Raw genomic sequence first — 19,435 nt, 5'->3', positions numbered from 1 at the left:
AAGAAGGATATCTAGCAAGTCCAAAAACGGTGGTATAGGCGGTGTGAGGGTTCAATCTGGTGTTGAAGGGGCTGTTTGATGTAGCCTGAGCGGGGGCCGCAGGGTGCGTCGAGCGCAAAATACTGCCCGCCGCCAAGGGCGAAGCGTCGTCGTCTAAGCAACGAGCGGTGTACTAGGTGTCGATTTGATGTCCATGTTAGGCACAACAACAGACTATAAGGTTTGGACGATGACAAAAGTTCATCAGCAGAACTCTCTTTACTTGAAGATGGAACGATCTGTATCCGGCCGTACCTGGGATGAGCAAGAATACATTTACATTGACATTGGTAGATATCATATCTCATGCAGGCACTTTACTATCCTCATGCAAGATGTTCGCACGACGGACAGCAACACTGTTCGCAGTTCGCGAGAAGACAATTGCTTGCTGCACATCCAATCTTTTCACATAGTCAAATCTATTGAAACCCTCTAAAACTTCTCCATCAAGTTCTTCCTGACAGTCCACATGCGTGCCCTCTTTCCGTAGATGTACATGGGGATGCTGAACAACATGCATCCTAACTGAATGCCGCCAATCGCCAAAAATGTATCCTTGCTACCACTCGATTCAAGCCAATGCGGGAAGAAGAGGGAAAAGATGAAGCCGTGTAGAACGTCTGTTAAGTTGCGTTAGCGTGTGTATTCTCAAAACGGTGTTGAGGAACGACTTACTCTTCGAGAAATTGAGCGTGACAAGTGCCTCGCCTGCGTACATGCGGTAACTGTCCACGACGAAAGTAATCGATGTCGTACTAGCCAACGAGCAACCGAAACTGATGACGCCAAAAAAGACGGTAGGGACAATCCAATTGTCCTTCTCTTCTGCACTCCAGCCGAAGCCCATAAGTCCAATAACAGTGCTAATCGCGATTGGCAATGCCATAAGAAGACGGAATTCCGGCTCGTACACACCATCGTTCTTGCGCGCCATGTAGCGTACTACAAGGTCGGAAACCCGACCTGCCACTGCCGTACCAAGAACACCACCTATGAAAGGCGAGATGTAGACGAGACCCACTTGAAGCGGGGTGAAGTTATACGACGTATCGCGGTAGATATGGGCAACCGACTCAGAAAGCACAATCAGCCAACCAACAGCGAGAGCGTAGACGAGCGACGACCAAAGGACTGCGGGATAGGCGAAAAGAATGAAGGGACGGACCGCGACTCGAAGCCATTTGTCCTTGACAAGACGTCCGTTCCACGGTCTGAGCGACTGCCGGTACGACTTTGGTGGGGCATCACGATAGTAGTCGGTGTAGTGGATGCTCAGCTGCTCCGAGATGTGATCCGCTGCAGCAGGATCAGACGGCGGGTGTCCGCTGTCAGCTCGAATGTCTTGCTTCTCAGGGTCGGACCCCAAATTTGCTGGGAGCTGGCCAAAGTAGTCGTGTCTTGGGTCCTCCCCGGGGGTAGAATGAATACTCATCGGAGAGCGAGGAGTTGGCGGAACACTTGCATGGCGTACAGTCTCGTCAGCCATATCTACGTGTCCAGTCTTTTCATCGGGATCCGGCTCTGCAAATCCAACATGGGCGTTCTTGTGGCGTTTGGCAGGCTGCTCGTGAGGTCCCGCCAGAGGCGATGCTGGCAAGGGCGTCGCTGGCACTGACGATACGTGCTGCGCTTGTCCGTCTGTGGCCTTTTTATGATGAAGATTTGGCAGGTGGAAATGTCCATGGTGTTTTCCTGGACTCTTACTGCGGGCGCGAGTGTGTCGCTTGGCTGGTTTAGGTGCTCGGTCCCAGAATGTTTCGGGCACGAAGAAGAAGATGAGGAAGAAGCAGAAGCCGACCACAATGGCGGTAATCCAGAACACCCATCGCCATCCGAGCGTTTGCACGATAACGGCGCTGACCAAGGGAATCAGGTTCTTGCCGCCGAGCAAAAGTAGTGTGTAGATACCCAGGCGATACGCTCTTTCGTGGAGGAAGAAAATCTCGGCAATGGTAGCACTGGGCAAACACTCGACCGGAGAAACGGCAAAGCCTTGGACAATACGAGCCACCACCAGTGAGGCGTAGTTCGGCGACACGGCGCACCATATCGAGGAAATGGTGAACAGTATGATTGCGCCCAGGTAGACGGGTCGCTTGCCAAACAAGATGGCAGTAGGTGATGCAACGACGCTGCCGAGACCAAGTCCCAACATGTACAGGCCTGTAGTCAAGGCCACCTGGGGAATCGTCACGTCGTATGTATCAGCCACGTCGTTGAAGCCAGCAGCCAACAGCGGCGTCATGCCTCCTCCGACCATACAGTAGAAGCCGAGCGATATGAGAGCGAGGTCGCGTCGCACCTGAGCCCAGTTGAGCGGGTCATTTGCTGAATCCTCGGGCTGAGGGTCCAGAATGAAGCGGCCGTCCTTTGTACGCTTCTTCTCGGGCCGCCGCGAACGGGACGACTGGCGGGAGCCATGCGAGGCAGTTCGCAGGGGCTGGGGGCGCTGTGTGGTGGGTAGCGACGAGGCGGATGTGCGTGCGTGGGCGTGTTGCAGTCCTAGCGGCTCGTTGCGGTTGTGCGTCTTGGACAGAAGGATAACGGAGCCTGTGAAGAGGGTATTAATTGTTTGTTCGTGTATCGATCATAGTGCAGGAACGTCCTTACCAGGCACTTCGTCCGTCTGTGGGTCGCTCAGGATCCCCAGATTCCACTTGGGCCGTGGGGTATCCTTCTCTTGTGTGGTGGATGTGGCAGTCGAACTCTCAGCACCCGCCTCCGCTGGTTGCGGCTTCCGCCAGGGAGTGAAGTTGACCATGCCGTCTGCCCTTGGAAAAGATACTCACAAACAGAGCAAGAGGGGTGTTGGAGAGGCAGCGAGGTCTATATCACACGCCGCAGCCTGTAATCGATACCAAGCCTCTGATGACTAGTCTGTTCAGCGCAAGACTCACGAGGACCCTCTCTCCACACCAACACCCTGAGTCTCCACGACGCTGCAGATGCACGATAAGGACAGGTGACGGGATGTGGAGTCTCCATATCCACGTTGGGGAGGCAGCACAAACATGTGCTTACTACGAACAATGCGCGTGCTCAGGAAGGAGGGTTATCGCTGGCCCGCGGTCGTGCATATCGCGGCTACCAATGCTAGCGTCGCGGCCATGACGTACAGCCAAGGTCCATGTGACTTGGGACGCTTCCCGCAGCCTGCGTTATTGGCTGCCTTGACCTTCACCGCCAACATCGTTAGACGTGCTCAGACGTGCTCAGACATGCTCCAGACATGGTTCTCGTTGCAACACCTCAGCCACAGCCAAACTGCACGCGATACTTGCCGCCTCCGCCGTTTCCGCCACGCTACTTTTAGGAAACGCGTGGTTGCAACATGTGCTTCGCTAGCCTCTGCAGCCTTTGTCTAGGAAACGAAATCTAACCGCAAACGTTGCCGCCCGACAATCGCCAAGGTTATCGTTAGCTCTCTTTACTAAAAACTAGTACACTACTTAAGGCAACTATTAGTTACATTACTGCTGCAGCCTAGTTAGGATAGAGTATAAGTACCTAAAAAATTCTGCCTACAGACCTATACTAATGCAAGACACTGTAAATATAGCTACTTAAGTAAGTTAAATCCTATCCTCTGCATAACACTAGGTCTAACTTAAGAAGGTTACTCTCTGCAACAACTGCCTTACAGCGCTAATTAACTACTCTAACGCTAATTCTAAGTGCACCTGCTTTAATAATAGCTATTAGTGCTGCTGTACAACCTAAGAGCTTAACCTTAAAAGATTTAATAAGAAGTAATTACTTAAGCTCCTTAACGCTAACCTAAGCGCTAAACGTATGCGCAAATTTATTAAGTTAGATAGAATTGTTAGCTACTTGCTAGCACTTTAGTCTATGCTAGAGAGCTACTAACATAGCATGTAGCTTTAGAGGAACGTTGCTAGATTTATTGTAAGAATAGGGTACTACAAGGAGTCTTATAAGTAGCTTAGGGGTAATAGGGGAACTATTAGAGGCTTGCAAGTAGATTTAATTGATAACCTTGGCCCTAGCTTCGCTCGAAATCGCATTGGAAACTAGCAATATTGGCGAACACGAGGCGATCACGTCTGTGTGCCAGCGAGCAGCATGTCGGCCGGCCATACCGCGGCTCCGCAGGTTTCGGCCAAATGAACCGGGTCGATCAAAAATGCCTGACTGCTCACCACCACGGCATCTCGATATTTCCATCCACTGGTACGATGATGACGATTCGTGGCCTGACACGTACAGATGCCCAACGTCCGACATAAGCACCGCATCGCACATCGCAGTATTATCGGACAAGGAGACGCGTCGATCACGACTATCTTGACATGTTTTGGAATCAAGATCGAAAAACTGTCCTTTGATCGTTCTTCTGATCTCTCCGGCCCAGCAATGAAGTCTCAAAGACAAGAGCACATCGACCGCTTCCGGCGGCTCTCAGATTAGGATACTAAGGGTCTACAGTGACTTGTTGTCGACGACACCCACTTGTGTATAGGTTTCAGGTTTCGCTCAAAGGCGTACTCTAGCTCTATGCATGTCCCCGCAGAAAAGTCCATCACAAACGCTGGGCGCCAAATATTTACCAGCTTTCGCCTGGGAGCTTTGATAAAGATTGTCATGTTCAGATCAATGGAATGATGGTAGCTTCAAAGCATGGCAGAATATGTCATGTTGCAAGCATTCACGCCTACATGCTATCCTCTCTCCACCTACTCCTAACCTTCTGCCAGCCCTCCATCTCTCCCTTTCCACCCCTCTTTTCAAGGCCCAGTCCGCGTTCAACCCATTCTTGACTCCCCATCTCACTTAATCTCGACAACGCTCTCGCGAATGCAAACCTTTCTTCATCGCCAGAGAAGATACTGCTGTTCTTCAACATATCCATGTTCATACCAAGGTCGTCCATGAGATTGCGCATTACGTCCGAGATGGCTTCGTGGTCGTCCGCTTGCGCAGACTTGGCAGGCGGCTTTGATGAAGAAGAGGCTGTGGTAGGAAGTTTCCCAGCCTTTTGTGTAGCGGTTACCGCGTCGTTGAGTTCGGCTTGGTCAAGGAAGAGGGACGTTAGTGGAACGGCTGTAGTCATTACTAGCTTGGCCTAGGTTTACGTTAGCATGGTATACTCCAATCACAAGCCTTTTGCTATAGGGTCTTGTGCTACCAGCATCTCGCTTACCCTTGATTCGTACACGGCATCTATAAAGGTGATGAATCTCCGCGCCAAGTCTCTTGACCTGTGGTTCATTCCAGGCACCCCTGTAATGATAAACGCCTCATATTGTCTCGTGAGTTCGAGGTAATCGGCTGCTCCCGTAGCGCGTCCGATGATGTCGTCAAAACTAAATACGGCGCACTTCCCACTGGCCTTCGGCACGCGGACTTCTCTTCCCCATACTTCATGGATTGCGGGGTGTGGGGGGTCGTTTTCGAAATCGCCGAGGAAGCGGAACCATCTCTCTACATGTGTTTGTGCAGATGCATCTAGAGGATGGTGGTATACACCGCTTGGTGGCCGTGGAATCTTCCTGTAATCCGTCGAAGAATCCAGGTTCAGGACTGTAAGCCTCGTTTTGAGAAGGTTTATGCAGGGCACAAAACTCTCCCTTTGTATTCCGTTCTTGTAGAGGTCGTTCGGGTGTCTGTTACTCGTCGTGACAATGACGGTTCCGTGGGCCATCAGGCTCTCGATCAATCGCCTCAGGATCATAGCATCAGCAACGTCCGTACACTGGAACTCGTCGAAGCAGAGGACGGAGGAGCGCTCCGCTATACCCGCTGCTACAAAGGGTATACTGTCAATATCATTCCCATGCTGCATCTTCATCTTGTGCAAATCTTTGTGTACGCTCTGCATAAACGCGTGGAAATGTATCCTTGTCTTCCTCTTGATGTTCGGCGGCAGAGTGTCGTAGAACAGATCCATCATCATTGTCTTCCCACTGCCCACATCGCCAAACATGTACATGCCCTTTGGCAGCGAATCGGGTATAGGTGGTAGGGCCGACCCCGCGGAGTTGGACGACGTAAGGAAGGAGAAGAACGACTTCTTGGGCGGCTGTAGGGACTCGATGGTAGGTTGTTGAACGGGCGGTTGCGTGTAGGATTTCAGCATGTCGTGGAGATCTTGCAGGTTCTTGATGATGTTGCGTTGGTGCTCGTCGTCTCGCAGTCGTCCGGACTCAACACGCGCATCGTACTCGGCCATGGGCCCATGGGTCTGCTCAGACTGGTCCGGTGCATCTAGCAAGGTCAGCACTCGGTCCATGCAGCCGCTCTACTAATGGCCGAACGTACACTCTTGCGCAACCTGTGCGTATCCTCTGCGGCCCACTGGCGCAAACGAAACTCTGTTCGGAGCATGCGCCAGCTTATTCGTGCGCGCCAGAACAAGCCCTCGTGCCTTGCTCGTCGCTCTCGAATTCCTTGCGCAGTCCGTACATAGCGCTCTTCTGCTGTCGACAGCCAAATTCTGTCCGGCCGCGATGCTCCTCGGCGCCGGGCCAGCGCACCGCGAAAGGGTCCTCAACCCTCTCAGGGCCTCGGATGATGTCATTTTCGACATCTGGCGCACAGCCTAAAAGCTCGCGACGATGACAGTAAGGAAAGAAACAGTCGGGATCTATGGCATTGCGGAGAAGAAAGCTCAGCAAAAACGCCAGGCGACGGAGCTGAGCAGGGCTGTGGAGCGTCGAGCATGTGCGCGACCCACGACGGGTTGTTTAGGGTGGCGCGGGGAGTTTCTTCGCTGCACCCTCGGCTTCTGGCTTCCGGTATGGCTGAAGCTGCAGGGGTTTCGGCAACACTTTAGTAGCCGATATGGTACAGAGAAACTCTCGCACGTGTCTATACGCAGATACTTCTTCACACCCTTCATCATCATTAACATTACTACCATCTGCATCATCATCATGACTCCTCTTCCGCAGCTACGCTCTCGTATCTCCCTCCCTCACCTCCTCCGCCCCGCTGATACCTCATCTTTGGCACCTCATACAGCCTCGTATAATCTACGCGCTCACCACCAAGCCTCGCATAACCACTTTCCTTCGTGCCAAACATGGGACTGGCATCACACCAGAAATCCTTGCAATTCGTAACGATGCCGCGTGAAAAGGGATTCCCTCTTCTTTGCCGCCGTATTTGCTCTCCTTGACTTCCGTGAAGGGCGATGGTGAGGAACGTGTCGATTCCAAGGAGACGCTTCCACTGGTCCCAGATGGAGGCTTTGGGCTGAGGACGCCGCGGGATGTCGCCCGTGTCTTGGCCAGAGCCAAACCCGTTCGTTGGTGCGCTGCCGGCACCGCCAGATACATCTTGACTGGTGTCGCCAGTCGTAACAAAGGAGTTGAGTGCGTCTGCGGGTGTAGCGCCATGGAGATGACCGCGCATGCTCTCGTAGGTTGTGAGGTTCCGCGCAATCTGAAGCAGCTGAACACAGAGAAGCATGGTTACCCAAGTCAACTGGAAAGCTGCCCATATTGAGAGCACAATCGTGAAAGGATCTTTGTTGAGGACTTTGCAAAGTTCCGGTGAGATGACGGCGCATTTGGGGTAATCCGTGGGTGCGTCACGTATCTCCAAGTCTGCGCCAGTTAGCTTCATAGTGCAAACTCAGGGTGTGATGACCTACAAGCAAGTGCCAGCCTGATGAACATGACAATACCGAGCTCCAAAGACAGTACGTATAGAACAAAATGTCTGTGATTGTTGTTCGCCACACAATTGTTAACCCACGGACAATGACTGTCATAGTTAGTGCCACACTCACTGCCTACGTGGAACACTTACTGATCACTCTTCGCGACGCAACGCTCGCAGCGCTTGCAATGCTTACTGCGCAACGGTTTCCGCACCATACAATTCACACAGAAATGGTGTTCATCGAACTGTCGTAGCTCCATGAGCTCATCAATAACCGCTTTGGATGCACTTCTGCTCGCCGACTTGGGCACGAAGCCGGGATCAGTGGTCATAGTGAAGAAGTAAAAATAGGCCGTAGATGCGTAAAACGCCGCAAATAGGAAGTTAAGAAGAAAGTTCGTTCGTATCGTCCCTCGTTTGTGTTAGCGAGATATCTGTGTGTAAGATAAGATGGCTTACATGGTAATACAGTCGTTGCCCACCGTGCACCGACCCAGAAAAGCGTGCCAGCGAAGATACCGGCTAGGAAAGGCTGGAAGCTCGTCAGCGACTAGGCGCATGTGTTTGAGCACTCGACTCACAGTATGATGTATGCTTCGCATGTTCGAGGGACCCCAGCGCAACAACCTTTGCGCTCCCCATTGCATAACGTACGCAACAATCACGGCCAATGGTATACCAAGAAACGCTGGCAGACGGCTGACAAGAGAAAGCGCAACGAACAGAATGGCAAAGGGCCAGAAGAAGATGAATCGGCTCAGGAACCACCTCGTGTCTTTCACTCCCGGGATGGGGAACTGCCGCGCGTTTCCATTCTTGTCGAAGCCAGCTTCCATGAGAGCGCGACGCCATTGCCGGGTGGTATTCATCTCCTGCGCCGTGACCTCTGGCGTCTTGCCGTCGTTGTTCTTAGCGAACCGGTCCGCTCCGTACTCGAGCAGCTTCTGTATCGATCCCTGACTGCCCTTGACAAGCGCCCAATGCAATGCCGTGAAGCCTTGGTCGTCCGTCGCATATACGTTCGCACCCCATCGGAGAAACAGGTCCACGCAAGACGGATAGCCCTTGTATGCCGCCCACATGAGCGGGGTGTGGCTCTGCGGATCTGCGATATCCACGGGTATGTCTTGGTGTAGTAGCAGGACAATCTGGTACACATTGCCATCGAGGGTTGCGCTGTGCAGGAGATTGAAGCCCTGGTCGTCGGTGAGGAGCGGATCGGCGCCGTGGTCGAGGAGGAGATTGACGATGTAGTAGTTGCAGCGCTTTGCGGCCCAGAGCACGGGTGTCGCGACAGCATCGCCGCCTTTTGCGTTGATGGGCGCGCCGGCCTGGATGAGGAAGTGGCAGAGGGCGTAGTGATTGTTGATAGCCGCCCACTACTCATAGTCAGCCCCGAAACATGCTCCAATGCTCTGTGATACCCACATGTAGCGGCGTTATGCCCTGCTCGTCCTTGTATGTCGCATCGAACTTGCCGCCGTCGAAGAGTTTCTGTATAGCCGCAATCTCACCCAGCCGCGCCAGCTGCATGATGTCCTCCTCCACCGGGAGGCTGGGCTTATTGTCCGCCATGACCTCGAGTTCGTGGTCGCCTGGAGAGGTTGCATTGCTGTCTGACTGCGTGTTGGCAGCCATCTCGGGGGTCCGCGTGACGCTGTATGGTTGCGGAGCTTACGACACCTCCGGATCGTGGTAGGGCGGCTTCAGAGGCGCAGTAGCGATTCAAGATGGTTTGGGAGTCTGGAGGGGCTCTTCGGGTGTCACCGCATGCTGAATAATGGCGAACATGAAAGCCAACTGAGGTTTGCGAGGCTTTGCAGGCGCGGAACATGCGGCGTCTGCGATTTCCCAAATGCGACCAATGCGCTCATCCCACATCCCTGCCGACTAACGCAAATCGTGGCGGTGCCACGCAAGCCTCATGCCTGGACCCGGAATCCGGCTTCAGCAGCGACATTCATTTTTTCAATGCCCGCAATCAGTTGAGCTTGCCTGATAGGGTGCTGTGACATGAAGAGGTATATAACGCTTGACCCATGCTATACACTCGATTTGCTTCTGGCAGGTCGTGGTTTACACAAAAAGATCTCGTCGCGACATCGCATCAGTAAGCAGCACAGAGCAGCGTTGAAGACCGTCAAGCACCGTCAAGGACAGTCAAGTTGCCGCAATCCACGCTTGCTCTGGAAGTTTCCTATTTGGGAACATCCGCAATTGGATAACTAGACCTGCAAACTGTCGTATGTTCACCTTCACCTTCATACTGGCAATAGTAATCACGCTAGCCACAAACAGCAGAAGACCTCGGCCTGGACCTGCTGTTATCGACGGTATGTAATCACAACTGCCTAACGTAGTAACGTCGTAAAGAAGACGGGACGGCAAGAAAGTCGTTGATAAACAGCTATACGATACAAGTAGTCTATGTCAATAACTTTTCCTCGAGTCGAAATTAGAACGCCAACTATAAACCGAACCTGATTGTAACAATCTCTGCAAGCCGGATGCATCTTCCCCTATACCCCTACGCCAACATACCTTGGAACTCGCCGCCTTCCCTAAGCATATCCTCGGCTTTGCCAGCCTTGACCAACTTGCCCTTTCCAAGCACGATACAATAGTCAGCCTCCTTGACTGCTTCCAGTCGATGCGCGATGGTGACTACTGTACTGCTCTTCATCTCCTCCCTAAGAACGCTCTGTATCCTTTGCGCGGTTTCGAAATCAATGCTGGCCGTCGCCTCGTCCATGATCAGTATTGGGCTTCTCCTCAACATGGCTCTAGCCAGACCAACAAGCTGCCGTTGGCCCTGTGAGAGACCCTTGCCACCACCTTCGATCGAGGTTGTAAGCGTCCAATTGTATTGATCCCCACCGATCTTCTGCAACACAGATAGACAAGATGCATCAGAGTAAACAGATAACGGGTCCAGGTTCTTGCGCATGGTGCCGGGGAAGAGAACTGGTTCCTGAGCGAGGAAAGTGACGCGACTGCGAAGCGCCTGCTTGTCCACGGTGGAGATATCGATCCCATCAATCAAAATCCTGCCGTTTTCCGCAGCAATAGTGGCGAGGAGGGAGAGAGCCAAAGTAGACTTTCCAGAACCCGTTCGCCCAATTACCGCGGTGTTGGATCCCGCAGGGATCTTTAGAGTGATGTTTTGCAACGCAGGCTCGAGGTTCTCTGCGTATCGAATGGTCACATCATCGAACTCGATGTCGCCACTATAGGTAGGCCAGTGTGCGGGTGGCTGAACAACACCGGGTGCTTCCGTCTCAATATCAAGGAGCTCAACGACACGCTCGACGCTGGTAAAGTCCATCTCCAGCGTTCCGTATATCCTGCACATATACTCCGTATGTATGACGAATTTGCCGGCGGTAATCAACACAAATGCGGTAAGACCGGGACTGATGTGTGTGTAGACAGCGATGAGTGTCATAACGAGCGTAGCGCTAGCCGACATGACGCTGAAACGAAGCGCAAGCCATGCTTGAAGTGACCAGTAGAAGTGATCATTCTTCTGAAAGTTGTCGACCACCTCGATGACACGGGTCTGGAATCGTTGTTGCGCGCTGAAAGCTCTCACAGTTGTCAGGCCTTCCAAAAGTGCGCCAAAATTGCTCATGAGTGGCGAGAGTGATACCATCTATTCCTAATTAGTAGGGGACATGTTGATTGAGGCCGAGTGACTTACTTCGAGCCGCCTCAGGCTTTGCGACGTTGGTAGAAAACGGAAGAAATAATAGACGAATCCGCAGCTAAGCACCAAACCGAAAGCTAAGAATGCTGGTGTCGAAGACAAGATTATAATGACAGCACTCGTCCAGCCTATGATCTGCCATGCGAAGACGATGAAGGCAGTGCTCAGATCGCCATCGATGGTGTTCATGTCACTTGTCAATCGGTTCATCAGTCGTCCCACTGGCGTTACGTCGTAAAATCGGAATGTCGCATGTGCAACGCGTTCAATGGTCTCTCTGAAGATGGTCTTGGCGGCATGGTAGCCTACGCCAAACATGATGAGGTTCGTGAACCAGAAAAGTATGGCAGTTGCGGAGACAAATCCGAAGAAAGTCCAGAGCCATGGAACCACGTCGTCTGCGGCTGGAGGCAGGAAGTCGAAGATACCCTTGTGATCATCCTCGTTGTAACTCTCTGCCCACGACTTAATGAACCATGTCTGCGCAACATCCAGCACACGGAAGAGGGCCATGACGATAATGGCAACAGACCACCATCGCAGCGTACCTGCTCTAATGTAGCGCCAGTATACACTCCACTTGACGCCACCTTTCTCACGATGTTCATCTTCGATAAACTTGTCGGGTACAGCCGCTGCTTGCTCTTCTTCTCGCTTCTTGGCGTCTTCCTCTGACTCAGTATCATTGGTCTGGGTGCGCTTTAGGGCATTCGCGTCTTCAACTTGGCTTGGCTCGTGAAGAGTCGCTCTGCCCTGTTCTAAATGGACCCATTGCTTCGCGATACCGTGGCAAAGTTCTGTTCGATGTGTGACAAGAACAGTCGTTCTGCCATCGAGTAATGGCCCAGCTAGTAGTTTGCCAACGATGAATTCGGCCGTCTGGTGGTCAAGGGCGGATAGCGGATCGTCAAGAAGAAGTACCTTCGCGCGACTGTATACAGCTCGCGCCAATGCTACACGAGCCTTCTGACCACCAGACAAGCCAATGCCGTTTTCGCCAATGTTCGACAGATCTCCGTGCTTGAGCTCTGCCATATCAGGTAACAAGGCACACGCTTCCAGGGTCTGCTTGTAGCGACCCTCTTCGTAAGGGTAGGAGAAAAGTATATTGTCGCGAATACTCATGCTTTGAAGCCATGGCGTTTGTGCGCAATATGCTACTACCTGATCGGGCCGCACTAGCTCACCAGCTGTGATGTCAAGCTCGCCAAGTAAGGCTTGTAGCAACGCCGTCTTACCGGCAGCGACTTCTCCGTATATCACGGTCAGTCCGGGAGGAAAAGATAACGTGATATCCTGGAGGACATCGTGGTCAACCCCAGGCCACGCGAAAGATGCACTGTGAAGGCCGAGGTCAGCAGACCCTTCTGGTACTACATCCGTCTCTTCTTTGTCTGGCTCGGCCATGAACTCTTCAATACGACCCATTGCAACGTATGCATTGAGTACTGTTGTGACGAGTTGCGGAAGCGCCCTGAGGTACGATTCTAATAGATTGAATAGATCGAAAGCAGGGAAGATCAGATCAACGCGCAACTGCTGACCGGCTAGTTTAGTAAAAGCGTAGAAGGCAACCGCAGGGAATAGTCCCGATCCGAAGCGGAGAATGAAGGAGAGCGATGTCGAGAAGATGATGTTGACCACACGAAGATGCAGCTCTTTTTGACGAGACTCAAGGATTCCCTCCAACCATGCGCCTTGCCAGCCGTACCAGCGCAGATGGCGGATGGACTCTATTAACTGACTTGTACGTTGCAGTTTCTCGTCGGTCGCAATTCTGCGCTTTTTCTCGAAATAGACCTGAAAGCGGGCGATCACGATGTTAAGGAGCTGAGAAGCACCCAGTGCCAAAACACCAAGTAGGCACGCCCAACCTAACATTCGCCATATTAGTATGGTTGCGAATATGGCACCTGCAGGCTTAGTGATGATATCAGAAAACTCCCAGAAGCGCTGTGCTACCTCATAAGCGTCGTTTCGCATCAAATTGAGGATCTTGCCCATCGATGCAGCCTGGTTTTCGTCTTTGACCTGTGTCTTGATGTTCTTTGTGAACATAGATCGGACAGAAGTGACCACACGTTGTAGCCAGCTTCCGCTTGCTGCCTTGCTCGTGCTGTCAAGACTGCTACCCGCCTCGTCTGCTTCAGAGTTACTGTGGCCATTCGTCTGATCTTCCTTGACGTCTTGTTTGGCCCCCAAAATTTTACGATGCAGAGTCTTCTCGTAAAGCATGGTGATGAGCTCGCCTCTGCATCTCTCGTATGACCGCCTCTGATGCCACAGATTGAAGATGTTAAGCTGGGCAGATGCTAGTCTCAAGACGAGAATGATACAGGCGTAGGTGATCGTAGCACTGCTGTTCTTATCTTCCATGGATGCGAGGACCCGCTGCAAAAGCACAGGGGTGAGTAGAGCTGCTGGTGTTAGATTCGTCTCAAGCAATAAGGGGAACGTCACTTACTTGCGCACATACGAACAACGTTGAGGACAGTCGTAAAAACTAAGTCCATGCCGTTTGCAATGAAGACTCGTTTTGTCACCGAACCCTGTAGTTTTCGAAATGCTTCGTGCAGCCGCGCGTGCTTGAATTCCCAGCCAAGATCCCATATATCCTCGTCTTCCATCTGACGTGTCACGCCTTTTTTTATCAATGGTTCCATCCATGACACTGTCATGTACTGCCATGGAGTCAAGTTATCCTCAGGAGTCCTAAGTTGCACCGTGGGAGTGGCAAAGGCTGGGCTAATATCTTTTCTAGGTAGCCTTGGGTCCCGGAGAGGCATATTGAGAACCAGAACGATGCCTAGTGCAGCCGCCACGGGTGCGACGGTCCAAGGAACATCTTTAGCTAGGAGTGGGCTCTCCTTGTGGATTAGTGTGACCAGCTGTTCGAGTAGAAGACTCGTGAAGAGAAGCAACAACGACAATGAAGCTTTTCTTGGACGCTTCACGATGACAATTGCTGCCACGATGGCCTGCAATACTTGTTAATCGACAATCGCAAGCTCGTCACATTGTACGTACCCATGCGATGGCGGGATAAAACGCGGTCGATTGTCGGATGGGAAAGAAAGCACTCAGGATCTGAAATGTAAGTCCAACCGTAGCTAGGACTAGCAGGCCAAATGTGCTGCCCAGAGGCTGCGGTGTAGAGGATGTCTCCAATTCATCCGACTTGTCCTTTTCCTCGCGTACGAACGGCTTTGTCCATCCCGGCCAGTAGCCGTCCGCAACTTTCAGCGAGTATTTCAGCAGTACCAATGCTGCCAGTATGGCTGGTATTGTTGCTACGAATGGCAGAGCACATGGCGTGAATCGGGCTGCTTCCGTATTCTGGTGAGATCAGCAATATCCAGAAGAGGCGTAAGTGACCGTACTGACCCAAATCTGATGGCAGTGCGATATTGGTGGTGTGTCAGAAAAGGTTGGAGCCGATGATAGTGGAATCTGGAAGGACGCCATGACATGCACCGTTTTCGGATGCCCGTCAGCACCTACTTGGACAACACTTCCTTCCACTTTAGCCCCAGCTGATGTAAACTTGGGTGAACAGAGGATAGCATGTAGACGAGGTCTTACGCAACTCTGATAGGCATCAGCGAAAGGAAAGGGCCAGCATGCGAGTGTCGGTGAACATGTTCAAAGCCCTGAGGCGACATCTCGGAACGCGGACTAACGCCGGGAATACTAGCGCCCCCCACATTCCTTGTTCCCAAAGCCGGAGGAGCCATTGAGGTATCTGCACGCATCATAGCATCGCAGCACGACCTCCCTCTCCAGTCAATGAGACCAGAGCTACACCTCATATGCAGTTCGCCAACCGACAGATGCATGCCGATCAAAGCATTGCGCCGTTGGCCGCTGCGCGAAGAGTATCAACGCGTCATCGCGCCAGAAAACAGTTGAGAACGCGGACATCGTCACCGGTCAAACTATAGTGGATGTACAACTCGATGACATCGCGCTGCTTGCCCGTACCCGACGCGTCTGCGCTAAGATGCCACAAAAAGGTACAAATTTCGGAAGTACGCAAAGATAGATGCGGCATGCGGCACGACTGCTTCCCAACGGCCTTGGTGCTATTACCTTGCGTTTGTTGTTCCGGCTCGGCTTTGTGATCCCTCGCCAAGGAGCGCGTGATGACGCGCGAAACGTCGCTGCCTCCTGTCGCCCTCACAGCAAATTGCTTCTTCGTAGAAACCACCGCCACAGCCACAACACCGTAAACATCTCGGGCGCATCCAGCCTCGAAAAATAGCGAATCATGGCCGTCGACTGCTGCTTCGCGGAAACATCGCTCCGTTGGCAGCAAGGCTACGAGCTTCCGACACCCGCAGCTTTGCGTACAGCAGGAGCGATTCTGATACCGCAGGCAGCCGCACTAGCTGTTCGTAGTAACTGTGGGATGGGCACAGCCGCTGCATCTGCACGTGGAATGCAGCGCGTGGGTAACAAGTGTGCCTGGGTCCGTACCAACGCGTCCATCACTGGTCTGCTGCACACAGCGATTCTTCGCAAGTCTTGCTGTCGATGCTAACAAAAAGACCGAGATAGTGCTAGGAGCTAAGAGTGCTCATCGTGTTGTTCTGCTCGGCCGCCTCCAAGGCTGCTATGAAGCCTACGAAACAATCCAAGCATCCGGCACAGCAGTGACATTCAGCACCGCCACACGTTTGTTCATGCGAACTCTGCAGTTGCTGGGGAAGTAATCCTACAACGCGTTGATGAATTCAGCGCAAAGGGTTAAATGGCATCCAGCCCAAATTCCTCGCTCCGTGCACATCAATCATCTACTTCGTCTTTCATCTATCAATCCTGCTTACAGACATGGCTCTCGATACCTCTTTCAACAAATTTTTGGGTTCCAAGCTAAATGGGCTCAGGAAAGACTCGCCGCTGGAGACAAGGCATATACCTACCAGTTCAAAAGTCAAGTCATTTCAACCTCCCCCGCCTAGACCGCGCTTCATGGATACCCAAAGCGACCCCACCCTGACCTCTACTGGTTCACCAATTCGCAAAGCTATCCCCCAATCGCAACGCCTGGCTGCGTTAACTACTTGCGAAAAGTCCTCCAGTCAGCCGTCCCGAATAGTCTCTGACTCTATCGGACGCTCAAAACAAATCATCGATGACGCCGCACGAATTCCCCATGACAGCATCCCACGTAAGCGTCCACGGCGTGATGGTAATCAAGGTCTTGAAGTGGATGGACTATCAACATCGGAAGTGCGGTATTCCTCATCACCCTCTCACGCCGAAGCGAATCAGCAACCCCATCAAGAGCACGATGGCTTCTCGCCAGTCCTGACCCCAAAGACCGCCAGATCTACCCACGACAGCTTGTACGGAGAGCTGCTCAAGAATCCGACTCCTGGCGATCGGAAAGGGGTCATCTATGTTCTATGTGACCCAAACAACAAATCCAGAGGTTACAAGATCGGAAAGACGAAACGAGCCTATAGAGACCGCATCATTGAGCACGAAAGAGCCTGTGGCTTCCTGCCCAGTGTGATCCACGTGTCAGATCACGAGATTGATCATTGTGGTCGCCTAGAGAAGCTTGTGCATATCGACCTGGAGAACTGCTGTACACCATTCCATTGCGAACATCACGGGCGCGTCGGCGCGAACAAGGAGTCCAAAGCACACAAGGAATGGTTTCAGGTCACCGAAGAGATGGCAGTCAATACTGTAAAGAAATGGGAGAGATTCTTGCAACAGGAGAAGCCTTATAGCTGGGATAGGCAGCTGAAGATTCTATGGAGATATCTTCTCGAGACTAGGGCAGCCGGACCTCTTGGCGTGCGTACATGGACACACGAGGCGCGACGAGAACACTGGGACAGAATACTTGCGCCTCCAACGACAATCGAGTACCTCCACGCCTATCGAGCACAAGTTGAAATGTCTTTGAACAGTCTTCGTCGCTTCGCAGTTCACGTATGGACATACGTATCGGAATTCTTCTGGCCGTTGTGTACATTGATATATGGCGTGACAACGTTGGCCGTATTTCAGAATCTGCTGGCGTTCTATGCGTTCGTCTTCATTCTGGGATGCGCCAGCGCGAGGGTTCTGTCTTACGTACCGCTGAGTCCTCCGAAGCGACGAACCAGAACGCCCAATAAGGTACATACGGCAGCTGCTTTGATGCAACATTAGCCTGTGGGTAGACGCGGGATATCCCACGCAGGCATGGTATTTTAGCCGCAATCCGATAACCTCCCTTTCTTTTTGGAAGAACTGCCTAAACTAAATCCTTCAACCCAGAGATGATCTGAGTATTGTTTGTATGCGTTGTATGCACGGTGTCCCTATGCGGAAGGTACCAATCCTTCATGCCGTTCTTCCCTTAGCCTACAGGAGCGAGGTAAACAACACCTAAACCCTCAACGCCTGTAAAGACGGCAAACGTCAGAATCGGGTATCTTGCCCCGACACCGTTCGCTACACATCATCTGGGGGCCTTAGCGCGCTCCCGTAGTGGATGTGCGGGGTATATTCCCGCGAAAGAGAGCTCCAGTGTATGTACCCCACATCACGAGCTTCCATCCCACTCAAGCCAGGACTTCATCGCATCCATGTAGATTCAACCGTGCCTCGGCTTCGACTCGCGAGCTTGACCTGAAAGTTCAATAGCGTCCGATGAACCTAGCAGCAAATCCTCGTCCGACTACCACGCGACCAGTTCATCCCACCATCAGCTCTATCCATGTCTCCCGGACATGCATGCCCAGGATAACATCCCAGGCACCATCTTCTGGGCCGAGGAAGCCCAGATCCAAACATGATGTCTACTGGTCAGATGCTCGAAGGTAAACGCCAAATACCAAATCTCGATCTTGGAGACAAAGGACTACCAGGTGTCACAATACTTCGGACCACTGTTGCCGTTTATGCTCTACCATCCCAAAGGCTCTGCATCTGCTCACTAGATCTCTTCAAGTCAAGGTCTTGCCTATGAGGGTAAGAGCAGAAACGCCAAGGGTATCTCGAATTGTTGTGACACCTGGTAGGACGGTCACAGCGCTCTTTTGGGGAGTTCACGTCCGTCAACCACTATTAGAGATGCGCTACAAGATTCTGGGCAGTCTAGATACCGAGGTAGGCGCGAAGGATGTTGATTTGGAACCAATATCTTGATCATGCTAAGAAGAATATAAAGGGGAGGAGGGAACCCTTATGAGAAGGATCACAGCACAGTCAAACAGCCAACTTCCAGCTTCCTTCTACTACTTCTCTCTTCAGAGCCACCAGGCAATACCCATCGTTACTACAATCGTCAATATGAAGTCCGTCACCATTCTTTCTCTTTTTGCTTCCCTCGTTCTTTCTTCCCCAATCGCTGTACCCGCCTCTGCGCCGGCGGATGCGCCCCAGCCCATTACACTCGAAGCTCGTCAGTCAAGCGCTACTCGCAATGAGCTGGAGAGCGGCAGTAGCGCTGCTTGCCCAAGAACCATCTTCATCTTTGCAAGAGGCAGCACTGAAGCTGGCAACATGGGCGCCTTAGTTGGTCCTTTCACAGCCAGCGCTCTCGAAAGCGCATATGGAGCATCCACTACCTGGATTCAGGGTGTAGGTGGCCCATACACTGCTGGTATTGCAGAGAACACGCTTCCAGCCGGTACTTCTCAAGCCGCCATCCGCGAAGCCCAGCGTCTCTTCAACCTTGCTGCGAGCAAGTGCCCCAACACGCCCATCACTGCAGGTGGCTACTCTCAAGGCGCTGCAGTCATGTCGAACGCTATTCCCGGTCTCAGTGCTGCTGTACAGAACCAGATCAAGGGCGTAGTGCTGTTTGGCTACACCAAGAACCTTCAAAGTAAGCTCTTTCCTTCTCTTAACATCCTATACAACAGTCTCTAACAACGTTCCAGATGGCGGAAGAATCCCCGGCTTCCCAACCAGCAAGACTAGGGTGTACTGCGAGACAGGCGACTTGGTCTGCACTGGAACGCTTATCATCACACCTGCGCATCTCCTATACTCGGATGAGGCTGCTGTACAGGCACCCATCTTCTTGAGGGCTCAAATTGCTTCCGCATAGGTGGC

The 19,435-nt window shown here is 52.3% G+C and overlaps 4 protein-coding genes across 4 annotated transcripts; 1 reads left to right on the top strand and 3 right to left on the bottom strand.

Annotated features, from left to right (window-relative positions):
* Nucleotides 1-474: 474 nt before the first annotated feature.
* Nucleotides 475-2,803, bottom strand: J4E79_004845 (uncharacterized protein; the record flags this gene model as incomplete). Its single annotated transcript, XM_049353727.1, has 3 exons — nt 475-662; nt 718-2,592; nt 2,653-2,803. The coding sequence occupies 3 exons, from the start codon at nt 2,801-2,803 to the stop codon at nt 475-477; spliced, it is 2,214 nt and encodes a 737-aa protein (XP_049212175.1).
* Nucleotides 2,804-4,714: 1,911 nt separating this feature from the next.
* Nucleotides 4,715-6,232, bottom strand: J4E79_004844 (uncharacterized protein; the record flags this gene model as incomplete). Its single annotated transcript, XM_049353726.1, has 2 exons — nt 4,715-5,125; nt 5,204-6,232. The coding sequence occupies 2 exons, from the start codon at nt 6,230-6,232 to the stop codon at nt 4,715-4,717; spliced, it is 1,440 nt and encodes a 479-aa protein (XP_049212174.1).
* Nucleotides 6,233-10,195: 3,963 nt separating this feature from the next.
* On the bottom strand, nt 10,196-13,887 carry J4E79_004843 (uncharacterized protein; the record flags this gene model as incomplete). The annotated part of the gene is made up of 3 exons (XM_049353725.1): nt 10,196-11,320; nt 11,369-13,791; nt 13,851-13,887. The coding sequence occupies 3 exons, from the start codon at nt 13,885-13,887 to the stop codon at nt 10,196-10,198; spliced, it is 3,585 nt and encodes a 1,194-aa protein (XP_049212173.1).
* A 4,780-nt stretch (nt 13,888-18,667) lies between these two features.
* On the top strand, nt 18,668-19,430 carry CUTAB1 (Cutinase; the record flags this gene model as incomplete). Its single annotated transcript, XM_049353724.1, has 2 exons — nt 18,668-19,205; nt 19,261-19,430. The coding sequence occupies 2 exons, from the start codon at nt 18,668-18,670 to the stop codon at nt 19,428-19,430; spliced, it is 708 nt and encodes a 235-aa protein (XP_049212172.1).
* Between the last annotated feature and the right edge of the window lie 5 nt (nt 19,431-19,435).

The sequence above is a fragment of the Alternaria viburni genome (genome assembly GCF_023758015.1).
Source record: "Alternaria viburni strain BMP 2772 chromosome Unknown scaffold_8, whole genome shotgun sequence".
NCBI lineage: Eukaryota > Fungi > Ascomycota > Dothideomycetes > Pleosporales > Pleosporaceae > Alternaria > Alternaria viburni.
This window is presented reverse-complemented; position numbering and strand designations above follow the sequence as displayed.